The 27,192-nt window shown below is 28.9% G+C and overlaps 1 protein-coding gene across 5 annotated transcripts in view; it reads left to right on the top strand.

Moving 5' to 3' along the window:
• Window positions 1-27,192, top strand: part of Lar (tyrosine-protein phosphatase Lar) — a 1,154,003-nt gene that overhangs the window by 327,131 nt on the left and 799,680 nt on the right. For all 5 annotated transcript variants that reach the window (XM_075368293.1, XM_075368291.1, XM_075368292.1 and 2 more), the window contains exon 3: window positions 21,961-22,065. In XM_075368293.1, coding sequence (XP_075224408.1) covers window positions 21,978-22,065 — 88 coding nt within the window. In that variant the 5' untranslated portion in view covers window positions 21,961-21,977. The remainder of the gene's footprint in view (window positions 1-21,960; window positions 22,066-27,192) is intronic.

Here is a 27,192-nt window from a genome sequence, read left to right as displayed (position 1 = left end):
AATAACAAAGAGAAAAACTTCAAAAAATGTTTAAAAAAAAGAAAATGTAATGCACATTTTGATTTACAAACAGTCATCATCTGTAGATTATTTTAAAAAATAGATTAACAATAAACATAATTACTAGAGCAAAATACAAAGAATAAAAAAATAAGCAAATATTATATCAGGTTCAATTATCTTAACATCTGGCACCCGTGGTATTACACAATTTATATAAAATTAGAGTACCCACTTACCAAAAATTGTGAGTATTGACTACCCAAGCGCTTTCGGATTGTTCCTCCATCATCTGGAAGTACTGATTAATTATGAATTTTATAGTTGTGCATATACTTTTTTGTTAATGGGAATTAAAATGAAAGTAAAATTTAAAATTATTATGTTCATAGCAGTTGATTGCCAATAGTTAAAATAAGTCTACGTTAAAAGAAAAATTTCTTGTCAGTCATATGTTTAGTACTGTTATGCAGTACAAATTGAACGGTTAGCCAACCTAATAATTAATAATTATTGTATAATTTGCTTGAAGAAAATATCATTATCAAATCTGATTTTTTCATTTATAAGTTTATTATTCATATATATGTTTACATATATGTGTAATTTCCTCAATATACTAGTTAAAATATTTTACATTACAACCATTAATCCCTGATTACATTACAATCGGTTATCCCTGATGATGGAGGAATAATCCGAAAGCGCTGGGATAATCAATACTCACAATCGTTGATAATTGGATACTTTATTTTTATATAAAACAATATCATATTAATTTGTTAATAAAAATTATGGAACAAAAGAAAATTTCTACTATACTTTTAAACTAAAACTAAAAGACATAAATAAAACATTTTATCAGTAGACATTTCAAGCTGACGGGAAAAGGTGAAGTAACAATATAATCTATTTAGTCCAGGATACCGCTAGGTATCTCCTATTGGTATCTCTAGGTAGAGATACCTAGTGATATCTCTATCTAGTAGTAGAGTAGTAGAGATACCACTAAGTATCTTTACGGCAAGCAGTCACTACCGGAGTTCCCAATCCGAGTTGAGAGTGTAATTGATGTAATTACCTTTTTAAAATAACTTTTTTTTAACAGCATGGTTTGATGTTTAGAATTTTACTTTTCAGATAAATACGTGCGCGCGTGTGTGTGTATGTTAAACGAATTTTTGTACAGAATACATTTTAAGGACTATTATTTCACATTCATTAAATTGTACCTTAAATTTATATGTGCGTAATGTTATTTCTTAGAATTTAAAAAGTTTCATTTACCTTTGTGATGTTTGTACGTAAATTTTATATTATTTTCAATATTAGAAAATATATTTAAAGTATGTAAGGTTTAGTCAACTTAATTATATGGGTTTTGTTAAACTTTTAGTTAATATTTAAAAATATTAAGAAATAGTCAGTAAATAAGGTTACATTTATTTTTATTAACGTAAATATAGTTTAGCCGAAATTTTTTTTATGTATATATTTAGACTAAGATTTTGAATTATTTAGTTTGTAAAAACCGAAATGTTCCTCTTGTTTATACAACTGGAACTGAGGTTTACAAAGGCTTTTCCGTTTTTCTCCTTTTTTTTATATTGTGAAAACTTTGAGAATTTGCGTTGTTAATCTATAAATAGATCGATCAACGTTTTGCTAAACTAACCGATTTTGCGGTATTGTAGTATGAATTTATATGATTCCGTTTTTCAGTTAGGGTTAATTAGATTAGTGAATCTTTCATAGCATTTCGTTACGGGCTATTTGTTCTTCACTTTTTAAGATACCCGAAATTCATCTGATTATCTAATCTTATTATGATGACGTATAAATATTTTTCAATATGCGAATTTAAGTATACAGTTATTATTATGCGTTGTTAATATTATTATTATTATTATTATTATGCAAATATTAATAAAAAATAAATAAAGACATCAATAGTTATTATTTAAAAATGTAAGATATCTTTTTATTTTTTATTTTTATTTTGTATTGTTAACTTACTTCATATTCATATCTACAAATGTTGTACAAATTTTTAAAAGATATTACGGAAGAATTAGCTACAAATATTCAGTACTTCTTATCTCACCACCGTTATCCAAAGTATTATGAATTCCTAATTTGAATCCATGTAAATTATTACCACCTTTTTTAAAAAATTAAAAGAACACTTTTATGTTTATGGTTAAAATTAATGAAGACTTCGGTAATTCTTGAAAAAGTAGTGGGAAGTCTGTATCGGCGTTATAACGAATGGCTGTAATTTGAATAAATATATGTGACAAACAATGTGGTAACTTTTATCTGTTATTTATGTTTTTAATTTATTGAAATACGTTATAAAAATATATAAATACATTGATTGTCTACCTTAATAAAAATGTAAAATTGGTGGTAATATTACTTTACATTTGAGTGAGCGTCTTCGAAAAGATTTCTATTAAAAAATTTAATACAACTGATTATGGTTTCATATATTTATTATTATTATTATTATTATTCATTAGAGAAGATACATTTTATATAAATACGTTTCTTGTGCGCTTAATACACGGTTAAAGTATTGTTGTAATACGGAAATAATGATTTTAACACAACTATATAAATGTCATGTATATCAGGGATGTGCCATGCTGGTACAAAATAAACTAATAAGCTGTTAGAAGATATTATAGCTGCAATTTTATAATTGAATTACGATGGCACAAAGTTCTAGTTCCTTTTATAAGCGTAATTATGAAGTCGTCATAAGTTATAACAATAATATAGGAAAATTAAATTAACTAGCTCATTCAAACTTCGATTAATGAAGAAAACCGTAGAATAAGATTGTCTAACCGCATTCTACAACTAATTTAAAGATAATTATAAGTTTACATCTTACATTATATGCTTGACAGCTTAATTTTCCAAGTTATATCGATGTTTCATGTTTATATATATATATAAATAATGTATGCGTACAGGGAACAGTATTACCCGCAGTGTTTTATTTTTCACCGTTACCATGATTGTTGATTCGAAGGATAAACATTTTTTTTTTTTTTTAATTAATCTGATATATTAAGGATGATTATTATAAAAGATTTTATAATTTAATATATAGTTATTTAACCACAAGAAATTCAACATGGTTTCCTTTCTATCTAGATATATCGGAGGATCTTTTAACTCTTTACCTATTTGGATTTTATGAAATGAGCTTTTAATAACAAAATAATGTATATTGATATAAATTTATTAATTATAAATGATATAATCCAATTATTAATTACTAAATAAAAGTTGTAATAAATGATATAAAAATCTTTTACACTTTAAATTTTTTTATCGATCTAAACTGTAGCTGGCAAAAATTATTTTGTTACTAAGTTTTTTTTACAATCTGTAGAATTTTAATACATTGTAGAAATGTAAATAAGCACATATTTTTTATTTGTTTGGTAGACTTCCATTTTATAATAAAAGCTCCTTCCTTATGCTTTCTCAATTTGCTTTCATCTTTCGCCTTCATTTTGAGAATTACTTCCTTGCTCTCATTTTTTTTTTTTTTTTGTTCAATCTGATTAAATTATTTGCTCTTTTGTTATTTATTATTTTGTTACAAGATCGCTAATATTATTAAATCTGTCGGAAAATCTTACCGTTAAACAACAATTAACAAAACGGCAGTCTTTTTCACTATTTACATAAAATAAATTTTATTCAAAAATAAAAATAAAAGAAACTGTTATGAATAATAGTAGTTGTACTAAGATGCTTTACAGTCGTAAAAAAAAATTAACAGATAGTGTAAAGCAACAGATTAGTACACATCTTTCTGTCAGAAACAATTCAGTAAATAATATACTGTTTTTATGTAGTAGTGAAAACGTATGTAATACGTTTCCCGCATTAATAAACAGCTGAAGATCTTTAAATTTAAATTATATTTTTCCATCTTCCATTATTTGTAGATTTAATATCCGTACCTTGGTAGTTTGTGTTTGTTACTTCAAAAATAAAATTTAATTTACTTTAAATATATTTACGTATTTTTACTTTGGGTCTTTACAATCGTACTTAAATAATAATTACTGTATTATATACCTGTACCAGTATATGACATTTATTTATATTGATTTTTGTATTGAATTAATGAATTAATCCACAATAAAATCTTAAGGAGAAAAGGAAATATGGAAATGGAATTTTTTAACGTATTAAAAATGGAATGCCTGACGGGATTCGAACTTGGAACCTCCGGATGAAAGGCCGAGACGCTACTATTCCGCTACAAAGATCAGCGGGTAGTATTATTTACTTGTTAATTCGGCTGATGATGTACAGCATGTTAAATATCAGATATAGGTAAAACATATTAAATAGAATTAATAACACAAAATTTTACTACAAAGGAAAACATTGAAGTCGATTAAGTTTTGGATAAAATAATATATAAACCTAATATTACAATTAATTCGTGAAATGAAATTAAGTTTTTGCGAATTAGTTGTTTAATATTTTATTTTGAATCTATCATCCGTGGAATGAAGCTTTAAATTTAAGTGAGAGGTGAAATACCAATAGCTACGTTTATAAATATCTTAAAAATTAAAAAAACGCTAGAAAAATAAAAATTTTTTTTTTTTGAATAGGAGAACGTGTATAAAAATGGTTTATCATCGTTTCTTCTCTTTTTAATTTTAGTGCAGTAGGCGTTAATAATTAATTTTTTCTATTAGTGTCAGAAGAAAAATCGATCCAAATTTAATAAATAAACATTTACATGTTAAAACTTTAGTCATAAAGCGACTCGTTAGAAAAAGATTAAGAAAAATTAATTTAGTTTTTGATTTGAATGACGCTAGTTTTCTGAATTATGAATAAGTTCTGTAACAAAATAAATACAGTAAGTTAGTTTAAAATGACAGCCAGCGATAAAAAATATTTAAAATTATAAACCTTTGAATGACGTTACAAGCAGTTTAATAAATTAACGTTTTTAATAAATTATTCCAAAACGTTAATCACTCGCTCTTGCGTAACTCAGTAACTCTGGTTCGGTTTGTCGTTTCAGTGTGTTTAGATTTAAATAAGTGCATCGTAATTGTAGTATTATTTTTCACCCTAGTGTAAATAAATTAGGAATTTAACTTTTTATACGCTGATTATTTTTTTTTTTAGAAATTTTTGTCAGAACTCTTTCGTAGGGTACACTACTTCATCATCAAAGTTGAGGCATGATATTTTTATTTAAAAACATTAAAAGCTACATAATTAAAAAATATAACGAAAATTAATACCCTTTTAGTAAAGACTTTTTAAAAATATCATGTATTATCAATATTGCTTAGAAATATTATTCACTAGGAATGCGAAAAAACAAAATAAAAAACTAATCTGTGTATAAAGGTAATTAAAATTTTTTTTGTACGCAAGACGTATTAGGTTGGTTTTATTCCATTGTTAAGGAACATAACCTTTTTATTTAAAAACTAGCCGGCCCGTTTAGCCAGAACCTGGACCCTCGGAACTCAGTCCAGGCGAATCCCGGAGCGAACTCAGAGGCTCCTCGGGACCTCCCGGAGCCAAGGGGCCTACCCCACGGCCGCTGAGCTTGTTCGGTCGCCATTCCCATCTACCCGGAGGGGAGCTCTCTCTGGACTTCCGCATTGTAATTATCCTTATGGTCGTAAGAATAATACTGATAAATAATAATTATAGAATTTAAGTTTAATAGAAACCTTAAAAGAAACTAAATTACAAAAGATAGAAAAATAGTAACTATGGTAACTAAAATACAGACATTTTTGACGACGAAAAATTCATTATTTATTTATTTGCATGGTGGCAGAAATATAATAATGAATTAAAAGGATTAATCTATTTTTTCCTTAATGAATATCTTTAATTTACAATTTCATCCTCCTTGAGGGTGAAGAAATGATAAATATTTTCAATAGCTTTGAGGGAGCTACGGCCTCGGTCTATGGCTCAAAACCTTTCCTGGGATAATATGAATTATCCTGCAAATTTGAAAGTAATTGGTGGGTTGGTTCTCGCGTGATGCGATAACAGACAGACAAAAAATACATTTATTTATATATATATATATATATATATGTATAAAATGTGTATGTATACATTTCCGAATAACCGTGATCTGTTAGATCGAGTGTGTACCTGATGCGTGTAAAATTGTAAAAGTTAATCTTCAACTTATTAATAAACACCCCGTTTGAATTTTAAAAATTGGATAATTGTTTGCAGAGATATTATAAGAGCACCTCTAAAAACAGCGCCCTACGGGCATCCGTTTGTTACCAGTTTGATGGGGAATGATCTAGCCTCGTATTCCTCATCTCTCTAGCCTCACACGCAGTCCCCACGGGAAATTTTTTATTTTTAAACAGAAATGTTGTAATATTATTCATTCGATTGATTATAATCATTCAGTTCAAAACCAGCTCACAGCTCACTGTTCATTAATTCAATTTATTAAAATATGTGCGTCAACCGGTAAATCTCCACTTTCTTTTTTTCTTTTTTTTTTTTTTTTGTCTTCAGTCATTTGACTGGTTTGATGCAGCTCTCCAAGATTCCCTATCTAGTGCTAGTCGTTTCATTTCAGTATACCCTCTACATCCTACATCCCTAACAATTTGTTTTACATATTCCAAACGTGGCCTGCCTACACAATTTTTCCCTTCTACCTGTCCTTCCAATATTAAAGCGACTATTCCAGGATGCCTTAGTATGTGGCCTTTTAAATTTTACCCTACCAACCTTTTTTAAGCTTCTAACATTCCACGCTCCGACTCGTAGAATGTTATTTTTTAACATTTTCTGGTGACCCCTTCCTTAGTAGTCCCCACCCGGAGATCCGATTATTTTACCTCCGGAATATTTTACCAAGGAAGGCGCCTCCATTATTGTAATGTGAAAATGCAGAGAGCCACATTTTCTTGGAAAAAAAAACAGCTGTAGTTTTCCATTGCTTTCAGCTGCGCAGTACTCAGAGGACTGAGTGATGTTTATATGGCCGTTTAAGTCATTGTGACTCTCGCCCCTAACAACTACTGAAAGAGCTGCTGCCCTCTTTCAGGAATCATTCCTTAGTCTGGCTCTCAACAGATACCTCTCCGATATGGTTGCACCTTCGGTCCAGCTACTCTGTATCCCTGAGCACTCCAGCCCCCTCACCAACGGCAAGGTCTCATGATTCATAGAGGAGGAAAATCTCCACTAGTACATATATTTTTTTTCCTCGTTATTTTTCGAGATGAAATATTTCCAAACACTTTTTCAGTTATGCCAAGAAACTTGGGTAAAAATTTGGTTGCGATTAATCGGGTAGTTTTTTGTTTATCCTGAATAAATAAAAACACTCTTCCTCTTTATATAATAGTGTAGATATTTTGATTTAATATTCTCAATCAGTTGCGAAGGTGTCCCTCCCCCACCACGAAAGCGAAGGATTTTGTGTATTTGCAGTCCTTTTATAATTTAAATTACATTGTTAAGTTTTATTCTAAGTTGCTTCATAATTACGTTGTGTGAAAAAAGTTTTTATAGCAAATTTTTTTACATTTATTGAAATGTTCTAAATCATATTTCACATTATTTTCAACAAGAATGAATTATAGTGAATGAAAATTGTAACTTATATTTGAAAATTATCATCATATCCTTGATATAGTATAAGAAATAAATTGAAAAAAAAAAGAAAATAATTTCGCGGATAAAATATTCTTTGTATATGTAATTTATCGTGGTCTATATAACTGTATTAAAAGAAACAAGTTATTTTCAATTTATATAAATTTGTTTGGTTTGTATTGAAAAAAGTAATGTACACCTTTAAGTCCTATATGGGTTTTATATAAGCGTATATATTGATATTGGATTTAGTAAAACTTATTCATATCTTAGGTTATCCATTTATATTTTACCAGATAAATCGGTGTGAGTAGCTGCTGCAACACCAGCGGTAGCATAAAGCAGAAAGAAATACTGAACTTTTTTTTTGCTTTTCTTTCGTTTTTTTTCTTATTTCCCCATGTGAATGTCGTGAATATTTCAATTTTCTTTCAGCCGATTGTAAACGAATTTAACATCGGAATAGAAAAAACACATTTGATATCGAATTTTAGTTAAATTACTTTTATTATGGATGTGCATATATTTTTCCTATTTTAATATTTAATTTAAACAATTTGTTGTTACCGATATATTTTTTAAAAATGTTTTGTTGTTTTTATATTCCATTTTTTTTAAATTTTTTAATATAACTTAAATTAACTATTGTGTTATTGTTTAGATTACTTTCCATAAAAATTTTCATTTCAAGAATTTTATGGCGATTTCTATAAATTAAAAAATATATTGTTTTTATTAATAAGATGGAACCTTATTATAATGGTGCGGTCACAAAGTGTAGTGTTTATTTTACATGATAATGTTTGAGAGATGTCACCCAACTGTGTTTGAGAGAAGTGGAAATTTACTACTTCCGATATTTATAATTTTAAGTATTTTTTATTTTTTGTATTCACTTTCATCCTTTTAAAAATGTATGCTTGTGTAATAGGCATAATTTATTTAATTAAAAAATGATTAATAAAACATATTAATAATTAAAATGTGGTAAAGATTGTAAAAAGGTTGCTCAAAATTAACTAATTAAAAATGGTCAACAGTTGTAATTAATGTACGATCTTTAAATCTGTTAACTGAAAAGCTGTGAAGAATCTAAAAAAAAAAAAAAAAATTAAAAAAAAGTGAAATTTTTATTACTGTAAAAAAATCATTTTAAAAAGATTACCTGCTACATAATTATAATTGTAATTAATGATAATTGTCATTGAGGTTTATTACTATTCCGGAAATAATGGTTTAACGATCTGAAATTTAATAATTAACCATCCATATTTTAAAGTATGTTAAAATGTGGTTTGTTTCATCAAAATAGTAATGCTAAAAACGAGTATATTTATTTTTTTTTTAATCCTGCAAAATATCTTGGTTTTTGTATAAAAAAACATGTTTTTCATAATTTTATATTAATTCTTAAAAAAATAATTAAGAAAAACAGGGTTTTAATTTGCTATTTTATTTTTATTTTTTTAAAGTTGTATCATCTAAGTTAGACGTGGAAAAAAATGTTCAAAATTTTTTATCCGATTTACGGATTACTAAAAAATATATTTTTTTTTAGAAATCCGTCTGAAAGCAACTTTTTTTTTTAACCTCCGAGACCATCGTAGGTATTGCTTCATAGGATGAGATGAATGATAAGTAGCGTGTGAAAATGCCATGCCTGACCAGGATTCGAACCCGGAACCTCCGGATGAAAGGTCGAAACGCTACCACTTGCGCCGCGCGTCTGAAAGCAACTAACTTTTACTAGGATTTGAACCTCAGAACCTTCGATTTCGAAAATCAGCTGTTAAACAATTGGTTAGCGACGACGAGTTAACCACTGCACTAACCCGGCTGGTCTGAAATAGTAATAAGTGAATGTAGAACCTGGAAATATCTGTCCAATATCTCCATTAATTAAAATCAGGTAATTTTTTTTGTTGAGTTTTGCGGGCATAAAAACTGCTATGGTCATTAGCCCGATGGAAATTTGTAGTTTATGAAAAAAAGCCATGCGTGACCGGAATTCGAACCCGGGATCTCCGGATGAAAGGCCGAGATGCTAGCACTCCGCCACGGAGATCGGCGGAGTTTGTTGTTTTGGTTTTAACCACTTACCATTGTTTTGGACTCTATACTGTTTTGTTTATATTTAAATTATTCTTTTCAATTAGGCCTATGTATTGTTTTCGAAATTGTCTGATAAATTTTATTATGACACAGTAACTTTACAATCTATTCAGCAAGATAACTGAACAATAAGTAAATAAGATCTATTTGAACTAACATTAAGTAGTAATAGACCCAGCGGCTGGTGACAACGATAACAATGAAATGAAATAGAAGAGCACTTCGTACAGCTAGACCATAAAGTCACCTAATTGAAACGAAAAGGCAAACCAAGAATATTGCTCCTCAGCAATATTGAAAAATCACTGATCGTTTTATCCAATAAATTTACCGTCAAATAATTCGGGTGCCGATCCAAACGATTTTAATATTGTACGCTGACCAAAGAAATTTGCTGCCGAACGATTCGCAACTTAAGATCATTCATTTCACATGAGGCTGTTGCTTATGTATCAGAGTATGTTTAGCATTTTTTGCAATGATTTTTTCTGGTATCGTTCAAGTATGTCAATACTGGAATTGCATGCTGTACCCCACAATTCAACCCCGTAAGTCCAAACTGATTTATAAATCAATAATTTACTTTCTACTGAAAGCCGAGATCTATGTCTTATCAGCCAGTACGTGTTTTTAAACTTGAGATCTAACTGTTTCCGCTTTGATATATATCGTCCAAGGAAGCTGTCGGTCAAGATGAAAACCCAAATATTTGCAATCCTTAGAACTCGGAATCGGAACGTTGAAGATAGAAACAGGATAGTATTCCTTACGAAGGGTGAACGTGACGTGCTTTGATTTTGGTTCGTTTATTTTTATTTTCCAACACATTTTTTTGTGGGCGAAAAACGCCTGGGCGTTATCGTCGCCCGGTAGCTATTAGTAAAAGGGTAAAGTAACTCTGAAATAACGTTTACTTTACAAGGTGTAAACGTAATATCAATCATATAATAAAAATTTACTAAAACAAGCCAAGAAGGCAAAATAAAACTCAAAACTAATACCACAGACAAAGTTGATAAAATATAAAAGTTAAAATAATAGATTAAAGAAAGTATATAAAACTTACCTAACTCCGATGGGTCGTGCAAAAATCCCCTCTCCGGACAGTAAAATTAACTACATAGAACCAAAAATCAAATTGAAAATAAAGATTAAAATTATTAAAAAAAAACTCTCCTTACAGAAAAACATATATGAGCATATTAAATCCTTTGCAGTGACCCGGTACTATGCAAAAAGAGAAACACCCGTTCCAAAATCCCGCTATCGTCGCACAAGACATCACGGATGTTTCCGGGTATATTAAACTGACGACGCAACGCCGCATAACATATGCAGTCCACGAGAATGTGATGCACAGTCATGCGGCAGTTGCATCGTGTGCACAGGGGTGGGTCTTCTCCTGACATTAGGTATTCGTGTGTGATCCTCGTATGTCCCAACCGTAAAGGGCAGAGGACCACTTCCTCACGACGAGAGTTTTTGCAAGAGGAGCCCCATGGCAACACTGAATCCTTAATCCGTCGGAGTTTATTATCGACGGTAGCCGTCCAGTCACTTTGCCACTTGCTCGCAGTGATTGTTTTATATGATTGATAAAATCAAAGGTACTAACTCCAACACATAAGTCACGATTCGAGGAGAGTAATATAATCTTGGAATAAAACGAGACGCAGTATCCAGATAAATAATTTTATTTTTCTTTACTAATTATTCGCTTGCTTTTTTTCTTTTGCGATAGAAGTAAAAATACAGTAACTCACAAATATTCTACTTTGATATACGTTCTACATATGTAATTTTAGATTCACACAAAGAATCGGCGTTCCTTCTTTTATCTTCCTTACTATCTGCGCTAAAAAAAATTATTCATAATTTATAAACTTCAACCGCCAATCAGCCTGTTTGCTGTAGAAAAGAAATAAACATTTACAGCATATTTTAATCAGGTATTATTTTTATACCGATCATTGCTAATCATGTTGATTTTAAAATCATGTTTTTAGTTTTAATTTTTTATTGTTCCTTGAAATTCTGAATATTTTAATTTCTTATCGGCTTTGTACTTTTTTTAAGATTTTTCTATTGTCTTCGATGAAGTTGAAGAAAAGTGGTAAAATTTTTAGAAGTATTTCTATTTAAAGTTACGTGGAATTGAACTTTCAAAATAAGTTTCACCTTATTATCCATGTCTTTTTTTTCAATAAAGATATGTTTTAAATAATTAGTCCCAAAATAAATCTTCGGGAAGTGTAATTTCCATATAATTTTATATAAAAAATTCCATAATGAATTTTTTTTATAATTTTTCACGTAAACTTATGGATTTAAGTAAAAATTAACACAGGAGTAACTTATATTTATTTTTACTTTATGTACTGCCGACACTTTTTGATAAATATCAAAAAATGTTCGTTAGGTAATGGTTATTGTTATTTCATTATTAAATTCATCTTATGTTGCTTTACGCTAATGAATAGTTCTACACTTTGTCATATGAACATTGAGTTTAAGAATATATTTTCCTTAGTTTTCCCATTTTATTTACTATTATCATATTTTTTCGTTTTTATTTTTTTATTTTAGTAGCAACGGTGTACTGGTAATTTTAAATTAGAGTAAGAAAACTGATGGTACATACTAAATACAGGGACTGTAAGTAGTAGATTGGTAGCTAGCAAGATGGTTAGGTTCTTTTACGAGCATAATGAAGAATTTAGCTGCAGGTTGGACGAGGAATATCATTATCATTAGACTATATAACGTATAACCTTCTGGTCGTCCCATTTTACCGGCGTTTCCTTTCCCATCCGTAAGAAATCTCTTTCCTAGATGCTACGTATTTCGTTGAGTCCTCCGTTTTTCTATTCTATCCCTTCCAAAAAGGTGTATGAAATTTTCTTTCTTAAATTATTATAATTTTTTTGTTAGTGTTCTATTCTGTATGCGTCTTTTTTTCTTTAAATATTGGGCTAAATATGCAGTGATCGTCTCTTTTACCTATGAAAGTTTTTTTATGTTTGCAACAGTTCGTTTTTAAATTCTCATATTTATGGATAATTATGAATTATGTACTTATGTTTTATTCTTATCTAAAAATTAATTCGTGCAATCTGTTAACAAAAGTAAGTTACGTAGTTTTTCCTTCCCTTCCAGTTTTTTACCTTTTTTCACCAATTATTTATAACTGATTTTGCCGTGAAAATATGTTGTACGAACGTAAAATATGTAAATATTAACAGAAAAATCTTTTCTTTTTTTTGCAAAGTATTAAATTCGTAAAATGATAAACATAAATATCGTGTATTCATTTAAATTCTGCTGATTATAGCTAATGTTTGTTTATCATCTGCTATTTTATGATTCCTTTTTGCTCTTTTCTACTGCTTTCTGTTTTGCATTTATCATTTGATATGTAAGTTTTCTTTTTAGATTACATTGTTAGTTAACCTTAAACATATATATTATATTCTCGTTCTCTAGTAGCTTTCCTCTTGGCACCAGTCTAATTAAACCTGAATATCATTACATCAAACCCATCAGTTCAATTTATCTTTTTTACAAGGTTCTTCTAAAAGCATCTGTCTTCACAGTTTCATCCTAAAGATATACATTTTAAACTTTATAAACACACCTGCAACACCAAATTTTAAACGTATCCCGTTTTTTCTGATTTTCCTATTTATCATATCTCTAAATCCCTTAGATATGAAGAACCCTCTAGAACCCTAGATATGAAGAATTAACCTACATTTACCTTATATAAAACACTGTACAATCTACAGTATTGTTAATCTTAACAGTTATTCTTTTTCTATGTGGCTTTCGAGGTTTAGTAAAGCCCTAACCTCTATTTTAATGTTTAAAAAATTTATTTTTAATTCCTGAGTTTATGTTTTGCATTAGTTCCTTACCTGTATAAAATGTTTTCTATATGAAAAGCTTGTATACTTTTAATTTAACAAAATTCTTATGGGTTTTTTCATAAGGATTCCTGACTGAGGTAGGTATTACTTTTAAAAAATAGTCGATAGTAGAGTACTATTTGTCGATTTCTAAGAATCGGATGAAAAATGCCTAAAGTGGGTTAGAATTTATTCCTTATCCCCTTTCCTTATCCCTTCTGGATCCGGATCTGCAACTAAGCTTGTACACAGCTCCAGAAGATGCCATCGCCTCAAACTACCTCGGTAGGAACTAAGGTTCTCCCCCAGGTAGCCAGGACTTGGTCTTTAATCATTCGCCATGCCTCTGATGAGGGGACCCAAGGGGCTCCCCCACCGGGACTCCAGTATTGACGCCAAGCCTTTAATGGGGAACCCCAGAGTACGACCCTCCTTACTGGGGATCGTAGTCCCACCGGGACTACGATCTTACTTCCCCCCCCCCCCCCGACGTCTCGAAGTTCCAAAGGGTGTCCCCGTTCAGTCATCGAAAAGAGACACCTGAGTGTCCCACCCCTCCTGGACGAGACTGTTCTAACTCTAGATCGTCTCCAAAAGCAAAAACGGACGGATTTCATTTCTTGCTGCTGGTTCTACAGCCACAGCCTCCAAGTGAATGCCCTCGACTTTTACATAAGGAGCATTTAGCCTCAGTTTGACAGTCTTTCCGAAGATGCCCTTCAGCCCCACAATTAAAGAAATGCCCCCTTCTTTCGGGACCACTACAGGACCCAGCCTGGTGCCCTACCCCTCAACACCGATAAGAGGTCCGCTCTTCGGCGGACCTCTTTGGCACTCGACAGGACGCCCAACCGATACGAATTCGCCCTACCTTCAACTGATCAGTCAGCAGAGGCGGAACCGTCACTGTCACCACCTTCGTCTCTCCAAATGACGACCTCAGGGAGTGTGTCCTGTTGTCACATGTGTCATCATGATAAAAATAATAATATTACGAAGAAAATAGAATTCAGTCTCATTTTAAAAATGGTAGAAATGTTTATTTAGATGAATTGTTAGAGCGGTCTCATATTTATCTTCTTTTTTTTTGAGTATATGTCTATCGTGCTTCAGCCTACCCGTACGAAATGATGCCAGACGTCCTACCACTGAGAGAACATATCAATATTCTTCAGCTTAAACAGCTTAATAATTCTTATGTAGTTGTACCCGTACTGTCATATTCTTGTTAAACATTTAAAGAACGCTGTGAAATTCCGATTTTAACAAACATTCTTTGAAATTTTATCAATTTCTTTTTCCTCCTTCAGCATTTCCAAGAAAAATTTATTTTTTCTTCCATGTATATATTAGCGCTTTCTTCATTTGGAACAGCAGACTTCCTACTGGATCTTAGATATTAAAACACTCCGGCTTTATTACTCCAAAATTTTCTTTTGGTTTTCATACAGTGGATTTATGTTCATTCCTTATATTTTCTTTACTATATAATTGTTTGTGTGTGCGCGCGCGTGCGTGTATTTAATCTTCCTTCGTTGCTTTAAATCATCTAATAAATTTTATTGCTTAAAAGTCTACAGTTTAAGTTTTAATAATTTTTCGTGCTTTATGACTTTTTGCGTCTGTAATTATTTTCTATTCATGGATATGTTTTTCTCGTGTTATTATTGTAATATTTCATTGTTTTTTCTACCGTAAAGATACTTTATGCTTCAATGTTATTTCTTTAAACTTTCCTTGCATTTTATATTCTATCCGCATTTTGTAGTTATTTCTTAAAATTTTCAGTTTCATTTAAATGTTGATAACATCATTTTCTACTAAATCGTTTCATTGTTGCTAATTTTTGTCGTTATTCTTTTAAATTTAAATTTCAACAAAATAGTGATCACCATTCATTTGTTCTCCTACATTAATTTCAATATCCGTGTCGCTTGTTGATCACGTACAGTTTTATTGTTTAGATTTTTTTAAACAAGATTATCAACTGTTGGATTGTAATTTGCAAAAAATATTTTGAGAATTTTTTTAATTTATTTTATTAGTTCGTAATAGGGAAATATTTTTCTCCTTACCGTATCAAGTCTCTAGGTTGTCTATATCCTGTTACTTATGTTTAATTTAATAAATTACAGTTGGAAAGATCGTTATTTTTGTATTATATGTAATACAGTTACTCTACTGCCAAGAATTTAATTTTTTAATTAATAATTTTTGTACTCAGCTTATTTTTTGGTTTGTTTATAACACTTTTCTTGAATATAAGTTGGAGTACGAAGGCTGTCCAGAAAGTAATTACGTTTTGAAATAAAAAACCAACCAAATAAAAAAAAGAAATTTTATTTTATACATTTGAAAACGACAATCTTAAAACTATTTTTCTACATAGTCGCCATTTAAATTGAGGCACTTATAACGATGCACAAGCTTTACAATTCCTTCTCTGTAGAAATCTGTCGCCTTAGATTTTTGGCACAAAACTTGTGATAACCAAGTTTCTCCGATACAATTTCATGCAGTAAATTTCTTGAAATTTACGGGGGAAATGAAGCGAGAATTCCGTAATCGTAATTCCGTAAGCGATAAAATGCGGCGATTTTCACGCATTTTATCGTTGATTTTCATCGTCAGTTCAGCAGTCACAAGGCTAGGCCGACCACTGCGGTCCTCATCATAAACATGATGAAGGTTTTTTTAAACCATTTTTAAATTGAATGTACCACTGCCTCACGCCACCATCACTCATTATTCCGTCTTCGTACACCTCACAAAGTCGCCGATGAATTTCAATTGGTTTGATGTTTTTTGCCAGTAAAAACCTAATTACTGAATGCACCTTACAACTCGCGGGATTTCTATTGAAGTGCACAATTCAATAATTCACAACGAACAAAGTAGAAAAATCACAGTTCACACGCTACGACAGCTTGATGCGTAGTGAGTATAGAAACGTTTTGACACCAAGATGGCGGCTTTTTTTCTTTCGTTTTTTCTGTTTAGCCTCCGGGAATTACCGTTCAGGTGTTACTTCAGAGGATGAATGAGGATGATGTCTATGAGTGTAAATGAAGTGTAGTGTTTTACAGTCTCAGTTCGACCATTTGTGAAATGTGTGGTTAATGGACACCCAACCGCCATCTACGATCTAGTATTCAAATTCGTATAAAAGTAACTGCCTTTACTAGGACTTGAACGCTGGAACTCTCGACTTCCAAATCAGCTGATTTGGAAAGACGCGTTCACCACTAGACCAACCCAGTAGGTTAATATGGCAGCTCTATCCCCACCCACCTCCACGCTAGGCACAAATGTGAGTTACTTCCTGGACCTCCCTCGTATTTCAGTTTTGAATTATCTAATATGTCATTTGATGCTTGTTTTTTTATGATGATTGGGTTGACCCTCTGCGTTCAAATTACGATTTAAAAAAAAACTATTAGTTATAATTATGTTTTTATTAACACTAATTTTATGTTTATCGTTTTATTATGTTTTTCATTCTCGACATTATGTATTTTTTATATTATTATTATTGTATGTAGTGTAGTTGCTAATAAATAAATCCAAACTATAATTCGAATACGTACTGAAATAATAACGTAATGTTTTATAGTTCGATTATATCGGTATTAATTATATTAAATTTTATATTTTATAAAAGTTTTATGGAATTTTCCTATAAATTGTGTAAGATAATGTTTCACTGATGAATCTCCATCCTATTAAACTTGCTATTTCTGTTGTCATTAAACTATGTGAAGAAGATATGAAAATCTAATCTTCATAGTGAACATTTTTTTTTTCTTTTGTTTTGTTTATTGTATTTCATTTAACGTGAATAAGTTAAAAAAAAAGTATTTCCGTAGTTAGTGTGTTATATTGGAATATATTTTAGCGAAGTACGTATATTTAAATGAGAAACATTTGTTGAATTTGGAGTGAGTAACTTATAATGAAAAAGTCGTAAAAAAAAAGTCGGAGTAAGTTTTTTCATTTCTGCTTTTCATATTCACAAAGGGAAGACAGATTGTGCTGAGACCCCTAGGATGCCACTTATGGCCCTCATTTCATTTTCTTTTCCTACAGTTTTATTTCCTACTATAAAAAATAATTATTTTACGTTTTACTCCTGATTTTTTTCGTTAGTTTTTATTTTTAATTTTTCTTTTTTCCTAAAACGTCTGGTGAATTTAATAAAACTTTTACTTATTATCAGGTCGTCTAATGTTAAATATATTATTATATACCGGTTTTATGTTCTTGTATCGATAACATTTCTGAGATAAGATTTTTTAAATACTCGATTAGTTAAAATTTATTTATGTTTTAATCAATAACTTTATTTTAATTTTATTATTTAATAATATTTTTACTGATACCGTTTTATGATGTTTAACTGTTGTTCATTCAGTAATTTCATATCTGTTTATTTAATTAAATTATTTGTAAACGATAGAATTTTAATTATTTTGTGAAAATATTTATTTTTAATGACTGTTACAGGTTTAGTTTCTTTGCAATAAATACTAGTTGTTATTATTATTATTATTTTGTTTTACAGTTTGAATATCCGTGAAGTTAATTTTGTTATTGGATTCTGTATCTGCTGTAGATTTCAGTTTACTGCTAAAGAAATTTAATTTATGTAAAATTATATTAGTATATCGTTGTTGTTTAGTATATAATCTACTATTAAAATATCATCGATATAACGTTGATTGAATTTATTACCTAGGGCCCTTAGTTTGAATAAAATTATGTATTTAATTAAGTGGTAAAATCATAAAAGCTAATAATAGTTTTTGTAATATTATAATAAAGATCTGGAAGAAGTAATTTTCAAAATTATTTATCTAAATCCCATTTATAGTTTTATAACAACGGTTCAGAAATACTGACTGAATCTTTTTTTTTGTTTCTTTTTTAGTTGACAGTTATCCCATAAATTGTATCATTGTTTAAATTATTATCCCATCGTTTACTCAGTTTTCTTATTTTCACTATAATTGGATAATAGCCTATTTGTTTTAATGCTTATTTCATCAGATGTGCTCAGTGCTTATGAATGAATGAATATGTGGTGACAAATTTGTAGCATTAATAATTTAAAAATTTGTAGCATTAATATTAGGCGTTTAGCCTAATATTTATTAGGCTAACCGGTTTTCAAACCTGGAATCTTCCGTTTGTAAGGTTGTTACGACTCGATCACGGATATTGGCAAAAGTTGTTCTGATAAATTTATTTTTATTGCTTAAAACAATTAACGCGAAGAGCCTTTGGATAGGTTGATAATTTTTTTTTACATTTTTATTGTAATCGTAATATTACTTTAGTTTTTAGAATTATTTTTATTGTACGTAATTATTAAATAATAATTATTATTTTTAATTATTTTATAAATATTTATTCTTTTGCAGATATTTGCTTCTTTATATAATTTAAGAGTTTTGAACTGCACTAGATAATCATAAGTGGATTAAAAATCGTTAAAGCTGAAATTATTAGAGATATATTTTCTCTATAATTCATTAGTAAATTAAATAATTTATCATTATTCCGAATTTGAGACGTAATTATTGAAAACTTTCATGTTTGTAAATTTATTGGGCTTTTTATTTTTAAATAATATGTTCTTGTGTACTTACTCTGAACACTATTTTATTTATTAATTTTATAATTTTTTGTAAAATAAAATAAATTGATAATTGTGTAAAATATGAGTATTCACTATTTGCAATATAAAACAAAGAAGAAAGATAATTTTTAACGTGAAAATAAATATCGGAGAATATTTTAGTTTAAATTATTTCTTTTTTATTTAGTTATAATTTTTTTATAAGTTCGATTTATTTAAATGATTTTATTAACGAAGCCCTTTTAATTAAAGAGTTATAGGAAAATTCTTTGCATTAATATTTGATTACGTTTCATTTAAAACGGAGTTGCATTATATAAATCCCTTCAAAGAAATAGGAACGTTACTTGCCTTTTGTAATAATTTATTCTTAATATTATATTATTTATACATCGTATTTTGTTTTATATAATTATCTACTACTACAGTTTATTATTTATATGAAAATATGAATTTCCGTATTTTAAGTAATATTTTCAATGTTATTTTAAATCTTTTTTAATTTCAATTTTTTTATTCGTTCATTATTTTTTACTTTACGAATATTTTTTTCTACTTTTTTTAATAATTTGTACTGGTTGGTGAGTTTTATTGCATTGATCTTTTATTTTTGATTGATTGAAGTATAATCTATATTTTTTTAAATAAAGGACCTTTAAATTAAAAATTTTTTTGTTAATTTTTTTTTAATTAAGCAAAACAAAATCTGTATGGTCGGATTATAATTATTGTTCAAGTTATTGATAGTGGTTCAGTTATTTTACTCGTATATTTACTACAGTAAATTAATTTTTATAATTAAAATATTTTTGTTTATGTATATATATATTTATTGTAAAAAACGAATCGCGCCGTTGACTCTAAAATGCACCTTAGTTGTATTTAATTTTTAAAAATAGAAAAAAAATTGTTAGGAGAAATTTATTGGATGTGCTTCGAAAATTTATATTTTTCTTATTATGATTTTTGTGGTTTTCTTCTTTGTTACCTTATAGCCTTTTATGTTTATTATGAACGTTTTATTTGGATAAATAATTTACCTACAATACTACAGAAATCTTATCATGATGGATTTACTCGTTTAAAAAGTTCTTCATCCGGAAATATAACTTTATAAAACATTGTTTATGTATCATTTTATGTAGATATGGCTGTACGTAGAATCTATTTAGAAATGTGTTTAAAAATTTTTTATTTGTAATAAAGGAAGATCTATCCTATTATACAGAAATTGGATTCCAATCTTAAAACATTTTTATTCCAAGCTGAAATAAAATCTTTTTAAGAAAACTGTAACGATTTTAATAAAATAAAATAGTGTACATCTTGATATTCTGTTATATGTATTAACTGCAATATGTTATATAACTACGTAGGACTGTATTTTAATAAAACGGATTGTATTCCTTTGGAAAGTAGTCTTAACAGTTTTCGTTTTTGTCTTCGTTTTATTTTAAAGTTACAAACTAGAAATAATGATAATTGTTAAATTATAAATTACTTATATTAATTTACTTAGAAAAGTTTAATTTACCTTTTCTATGTGATTTTAATAATTTTTATTTAGTAATTTCTTTCTAAGGAAAGAAAATAAGAATTTTCTAAGGAAAGAAAATTTAAAGCATTTTAAATAAAAATGCTTTAAATTTTCGTCTCATCTTTCTTTATAATTAATGTGTTTCTTTTCAGTATTGAGGTATTGTTATAAATTTAAAAACATATAAATTATCCTCTGCGTTTTGAATTTTTATATTTATTTTTGATACATAATATTAGTAAACAATATTTAATTTGACTAAAGTATTATTAGGTTTATATTACCTGTCATAATTCGTTATTTATTACGTATTAAAAAAAAAATCGGTTGATGTATTAGTTCAGCGATATAAATTTACTGCCATTAATGAGTTAAATTTTTTAAACGCATTAACATATAATTCGTACATCATTTAAATTTACATAAAACTTAATGTTATAATTCTTGTAATATTTTGTTTTATTTTAAACTTAGGTGCATTTATTTATGGTGTTTATTATTATGATTTATTTTTTCTATAGTGCCGTTAAAAAATTTTAACAAAGTGATGGATTTTACGTTGGACTGCATCAATAATATTCATACGAAAAAATTTACGTATATTACGTACGATTTAATTTTTTAAAGGTCATTTAAACATTTTTAATAGTACCGCATATATTTATGTTTTATTATTTTTATCAAAATGAAAAATAAATAACATAAACTTAAAAACTTTAATTTCAATTTATTCTTGTAATCATTAATAATTTCACTGTAAATTTTTTATTGAAATGGGACTTGATAGAGATAAAAGAAAATGTAGGTTATTAAAATTTTCAGCAGCGAATAATAATTTATCGATATGTATTAATTACAATCGATCTCAAACTATGTTATAATGATGAGAGAAATACTTCTGTTATATCTGCTTCTTTATCTATTATTAAAATGACTGTGATAATTAATCATGTCCTAATAATTTTAAAATTATTGTTATTGTATTACTGTAGAGTAGAAAAAATGTTATGTATAAGTGATAATTAATTAAATTTATATTAATATATAAATTATAGAAAAATAAAATAAATTGAGCAAGATTTATTACTTCATCTTTACTGCCCCTGATTCAGGTGGTACTGTGCACACGATGATCGTGAAGTTGGTTGCCCTGCGAAGCGCACTCTTCACTGTTGTTATTCTGCTATCTTCCACTACCAAGGAAGTCTATACAGAGGGTGAGTGAATTTTTATCGTTATTATTTATATAGAATTATTTTTTTGCATGATTATTTATAATAAAATCTTACGAAACTGATCCTGGTTAAGATTTTAAGCCATTTCAATAGTATATTTTATTTAAATTTTGTAATTGTCATCTTAGGGTGGAGAAAAGAACATACAGAAAAAAAATAATAGTACTTTATCGCTGAGTGAAAAAGCTTGATTTTTTTTTTTATGTATTATATTTTTTTCCTTTATTTCGTACTTTTTCCTTCGTTATGTTATTTTACATTATAATTATGTATAATTCCTTAATCATTGTAATAAAGAAGCATTAAATTAGTTGTATGTCTATAAAATAAATTTTTCTCCCGTTTTTTTTTAATGTAAACAAGAACTTTAATGACTAAAATAATTAATCGGAAGTCTTACGTGGTAGTGCATAAGAAAACTTTTCTATCACAATTAGTTGATGTAAGGTGGGAGTATGCTACGATTTTTTCTAGGAATGGAAGGGGGTGCAAACTGTGTGCATGTCGCCCAGTATAAAAGGAGTTATTCCACCCATACCGATAACCGTAACGTAGCGTCCACTTGACATAAATGATAAATAGAATAATAAAATTAATATATGCTACGCAAAGTATTATCGTAATCTTTTATATGAATATATAATTTAAGTTATATTTGCCTTGTATTAGAGATTTTCATTGACTAAATTTCATCCTTCTACTCGAACATCTAAGTATATAAAACGTAATTAATTTCTTACATAATATCCTTCTTTCCGTTTAGTAAACTCAAAACTTTATTTACTTCAATCTTAGAATAAGGTTTAAAAGTAATTGATTTACGCAGATGATTGTAGGCTACGTACACGTACGTACATAGGTGAAAAATATCGTAGATATACAAGAAAGATATTTATTTACATTACAGGGAGAACTGTGTTGAAGGATTGGTAAATACTTAGACGGGCGTTCTTGAACACCACTTGTAAAGTATTGCGTCTGCTACCTTTGCTCCTTGTCATCGTCTTTCTCATCCCTTTTTACCTTTACGTCTTCTATTACTTCTCCTCTTTCGTTCGTGCTTGTAAGCGATAAAACTTTAGCTTTAGCTTTTCTTTTCTTCATCGCCTGTCTCTTTTCTCATCCTTTCTTCTGTTTCGAGTACAAATGAAAATAAGTTTTCTACGTCTTTTCTGTTCCAGATTACGGATGTTTTTGTAGCAGCACATTATTGATGTGTTCCATTTGTTTCTGTTAGAACAGTCCATACGCTTGACTTCAGTAAAGCAGTTCCGTTTTTCCTCTTACATATTTATTTTGTATTCCCTCTTACGTTTTCTAAGTAATCGCAATCGTTTAATATGGTATAATAATTATTTCCTTCCGTCTATTTTTATTTAGAAATCTTGCGTTTATATGTAATTTAATTTTTTAATCTTTCTTGAATAAATAAAATAGTTGTAGAATAATTAGCTTTTAAAATCGTACACTCACTCTTTCTAAATATCTGGATTCAATGAAGTGATGGTTCAAAAGGTTTAGATTGTCTGTCTGTCTTTTATAATTCAACTGTTAGTTGATTTTTTTTTTCAGACTTTACCCGAATAATTTGAAGAACGGTCTTTAAATATATTGAATTTTTGTGACCTGACGTAAAATTTTCAGTTTGGGACCAAGTTTCTAAAATGTTTTTTTCTCTCCAACAAACTGCTCCAATGATTTTATTTTAACTTTATTTATTATAGATTAGTTACAGGCTGTAACATGTGTTATTAGTTCCCAGTAAATATTTGGTATTTCTCATACTCCACTTAATAAAGATTGATTTTATCCGATAAGCTGATAAACTGTTGTTATAAAGCAACCATCGTACTTTAAAAAGTTCTTCGTTTGATCATAAAGCTTCAAATTCATTTGAAAATTTCGTAAGGGTAGATTATATAACTATTTAGAGCGTAATTTTCTACCGGAATAGAACCGGTAACAAACTGTTGTTACCGATAACAAAATCAGTTTAAATTCCGTTACGTTGCCTTTTTTCTTACTGTAAGAAGTTATAAGTTCACGTTTTGGAAGCATTCTCTGATGGATTCATGTCGAATGTGATCGTATGCGGGAAGGTACGTCTAAAGTTCGTAAGGGCTGATGTAACCCAGACTATGTCCATCTATGATCATTTCTTTCAGCATTTTAAGTAACGATATTACTCAGATAATTTTATAATTTAGTCAACTATTTTCTTATAGCTTTTGTATTTATTCGTGTTTTATTTTTCGTGATGACAATTTTTTTTGATGCGAAAGAGTGGGCTCAAAAGCTATGGTCATTAAACTGATGGAAATTGGTAGCGTACGAAAAGATGTCATACCTGGCAGGGATTTGAACCCGGGGTATCCGCATGAAATACGGAGACGCTACCTACTCAGCCACGGAGGTTGGGATAACAAATTTAATCAAACTATTTTAAGTATTAATTACATTATTATTTTTTTTTTTAAATAAAATCAGTTTAATGTGATTGTTACTGTTTTGTTTTATCATTGAAATGGCTTATTATTCTACTGACTTTTTTAGTGATCAGTTTTGTTGTTGCATGTTATTTAAATTATTTATTTCAGTTTACTAGATATTTTACGGTATGATTCCTATTTCAGTGAAAATTAATTTAACTGGATCTCTTCGACGGCATAATTTTTATCCATTATTTTTTCATTCCTTTTGCATACTAATTATGTATTCAAACTGGTTTTATTATTATTATTGTACTTGTTGTTAATTAGGAAGAATGTTAATTTATTTAAAGGAACAACTGTGTAGATATTATTATTTTGATTATTTGATTTAACGTTTATTGAATATCCTAGTACAATGGTTGTTAGTTAATAAAATAAATTCGATGATAGAATAAAATGGTGTGTAATAAAATAATTTTCAAATCACCTGTTGTACATTAATAAATCATTTATAATAATAAAAATTGTTATTATGGTCACATATATTCAAGACAGTAATAAAGTTAAAATTTATACTATTAAACTTACATTAAACTAATATTAATTTAAGAGTGATCAGAGATTAATTACTAAAAAGTAAATAGAGTCGGAATAATTTACCATAGAAATTCTGAAATTCATTCACTAGTTTTCTCGATCTACAGATATATTTTGCGATTGTGTGTGTGAAATATTCATTTTTAACATTGTATTAAATAATATTCAATTACCACTAAAATACAGTTAGCAAAGTTATAAATACACTTGTCTACGTGCTTCGGTAAAGTTAGAAAAGAAGTGAGTACCTTATTATGGAGCATCTTCACGGAATTCATCCACATCTTCGGTATTTATAAATTATTATTAATTTTTAATCCGGTGTGGCAGACAAGAGAGTTTTAAAATTTAACAATGTTTTATATATAACTATTTTAATTTCTCTCTACTTAGGTTGGGACCTGAAGTAAACAAAACCGATGCCGAGTGAGACAGTATGAACCGGGTATACACAAAATTGCGCGACAGCTGCTGTGCGCCTGATTTAGTTTCTATCGTAATACCAATATAGAAATAGTTGCCTATTGCTTAGTATATTGTAAAACATTATGTAATATTTGTTAAATTAAGAAAAGGTTATAAATTGTTAAATATACCAAAAACTATCTTCGATGGTAATTTTATTTTACCGTTACAGTAGTAATTATCATATGCAGCAAGCAGCTACACAAAATAATAATGGTTTAATGAAATGATAACCATAAATAGGTTTGTAAATAGATTTTAAGTGCTTTACACAAAACCTGATGAACTATTTACATGCATAAAATAAATTTAAAAAAATATTTTATGATTTATTACAATTTCTTGTTTTTTTTTCTCAATTTCTTACAGCGAATCACTCGGTTAATCACATTCACTCTATACCTCATCTTCATCTTCACTAACATTAGATTCCGAGGAGTCATTTGCGAAATTAATTATGAGTTTATTCACCTCGATATCAACGAAATAATCCGTCTTCCACGTTTTCTCTTTTTGCAGCACTTGTTTAACACAGTTCCGCCACTGATCTGCCGTTACCTCAGCGTTTTCAAGTAAAACCCTTACGTCCACTAATTTATAAGTTTTGTTATTCCAAGCTACAAATTATTTTACTTGACTCCATAATAGTTCTATTGGATTCACATTGCCGTGGTGTGATGGAAGGCTTATGGCTTCCACCATATGTACTGTATCTCCATTTGCTTCAGCCATATCATCGATTACATTTTTGTTAAATTTTTGCTTTTAACATCTTGTTGGAGTTCAATCTTTAAAATTGTATAACCAAATATGGGATTTGTTCTTCTCGAGTTACGATACTATATCCGCTTGTATCGTATGGTTCATTATCCATAACAACGACACTATTCGGGTAGTTAATTTCATAATCGTATTAAATCGGTTTTTAAAAAATTACCATTCATATATTTGTGATAATCACCCATTTATTGGATTCGAAAACTAATAATGCATCGTTAACAAATCCAACTTCATTCACTGCATGACCTACAGTCAACCGTTTTCCTTTGCTATTTTCCGATTTTATACCGGTAATTAAACCAGATAGAAAAGCCTGTTTAAATGTCTTAACGAAAGTGTCACACGAAACTTAATGACCTTCGGCTGAATGACCTTCATTCACCCGAGTTCCATCCACATAATAAAATCTTTTTTTCATATATTTCCTTCGCCAACTTTTTATGTCATCTCTATCAGTGATAAAATTATTTCTACTTTTTCCTCCAAATTTGATCGTTAAAAGAAGTTTATGTTAATTATCCCGATTAATTTTCGGTAAATCCGGATTATTTGTGACGGCTAAAAATACCTTACTGAGTGGCCAAGTCATTTTTAAAAAAGAAACCATTTTTTCTATTTTACAGCATTTTGATTGAAATCGTTAAATTGGCCTAAAACGAGTTTTGAACGTTTTCTTTTCTTTTTTTGGCGTGTACACTACCCTGTACATTTTTCTTTTTTTCAGCTTGCGATCTCGTAATACTTGAACCGGCTTGTGAATTCAGACGTAAGCGTTTCTACTAGTTTAATTTCTAAATTTGGATGTTTTTCGCGAAAGTTATTGAAAACATTAAGA

The sequence above is a fragment of the Lycorma delicatula genome, chromosome 6, assembly GCF_047948215.1.
Source record: "Lycorma delicatula isolate Av1 chromosome 6, ASM4794821v1, whole genome shotgun sequence".
Taxonomy (NCBI): Eukaryota; Metazoa; Arthropoda; class Insecta; order Hemiptera; family Fulgoridae; genus Lycorma; species Lycorma delicatula.
Note: the sequence above shows the minus strand (reverse complement) of the source record. Positions and strands in the feature narration are given on the sequence as shown.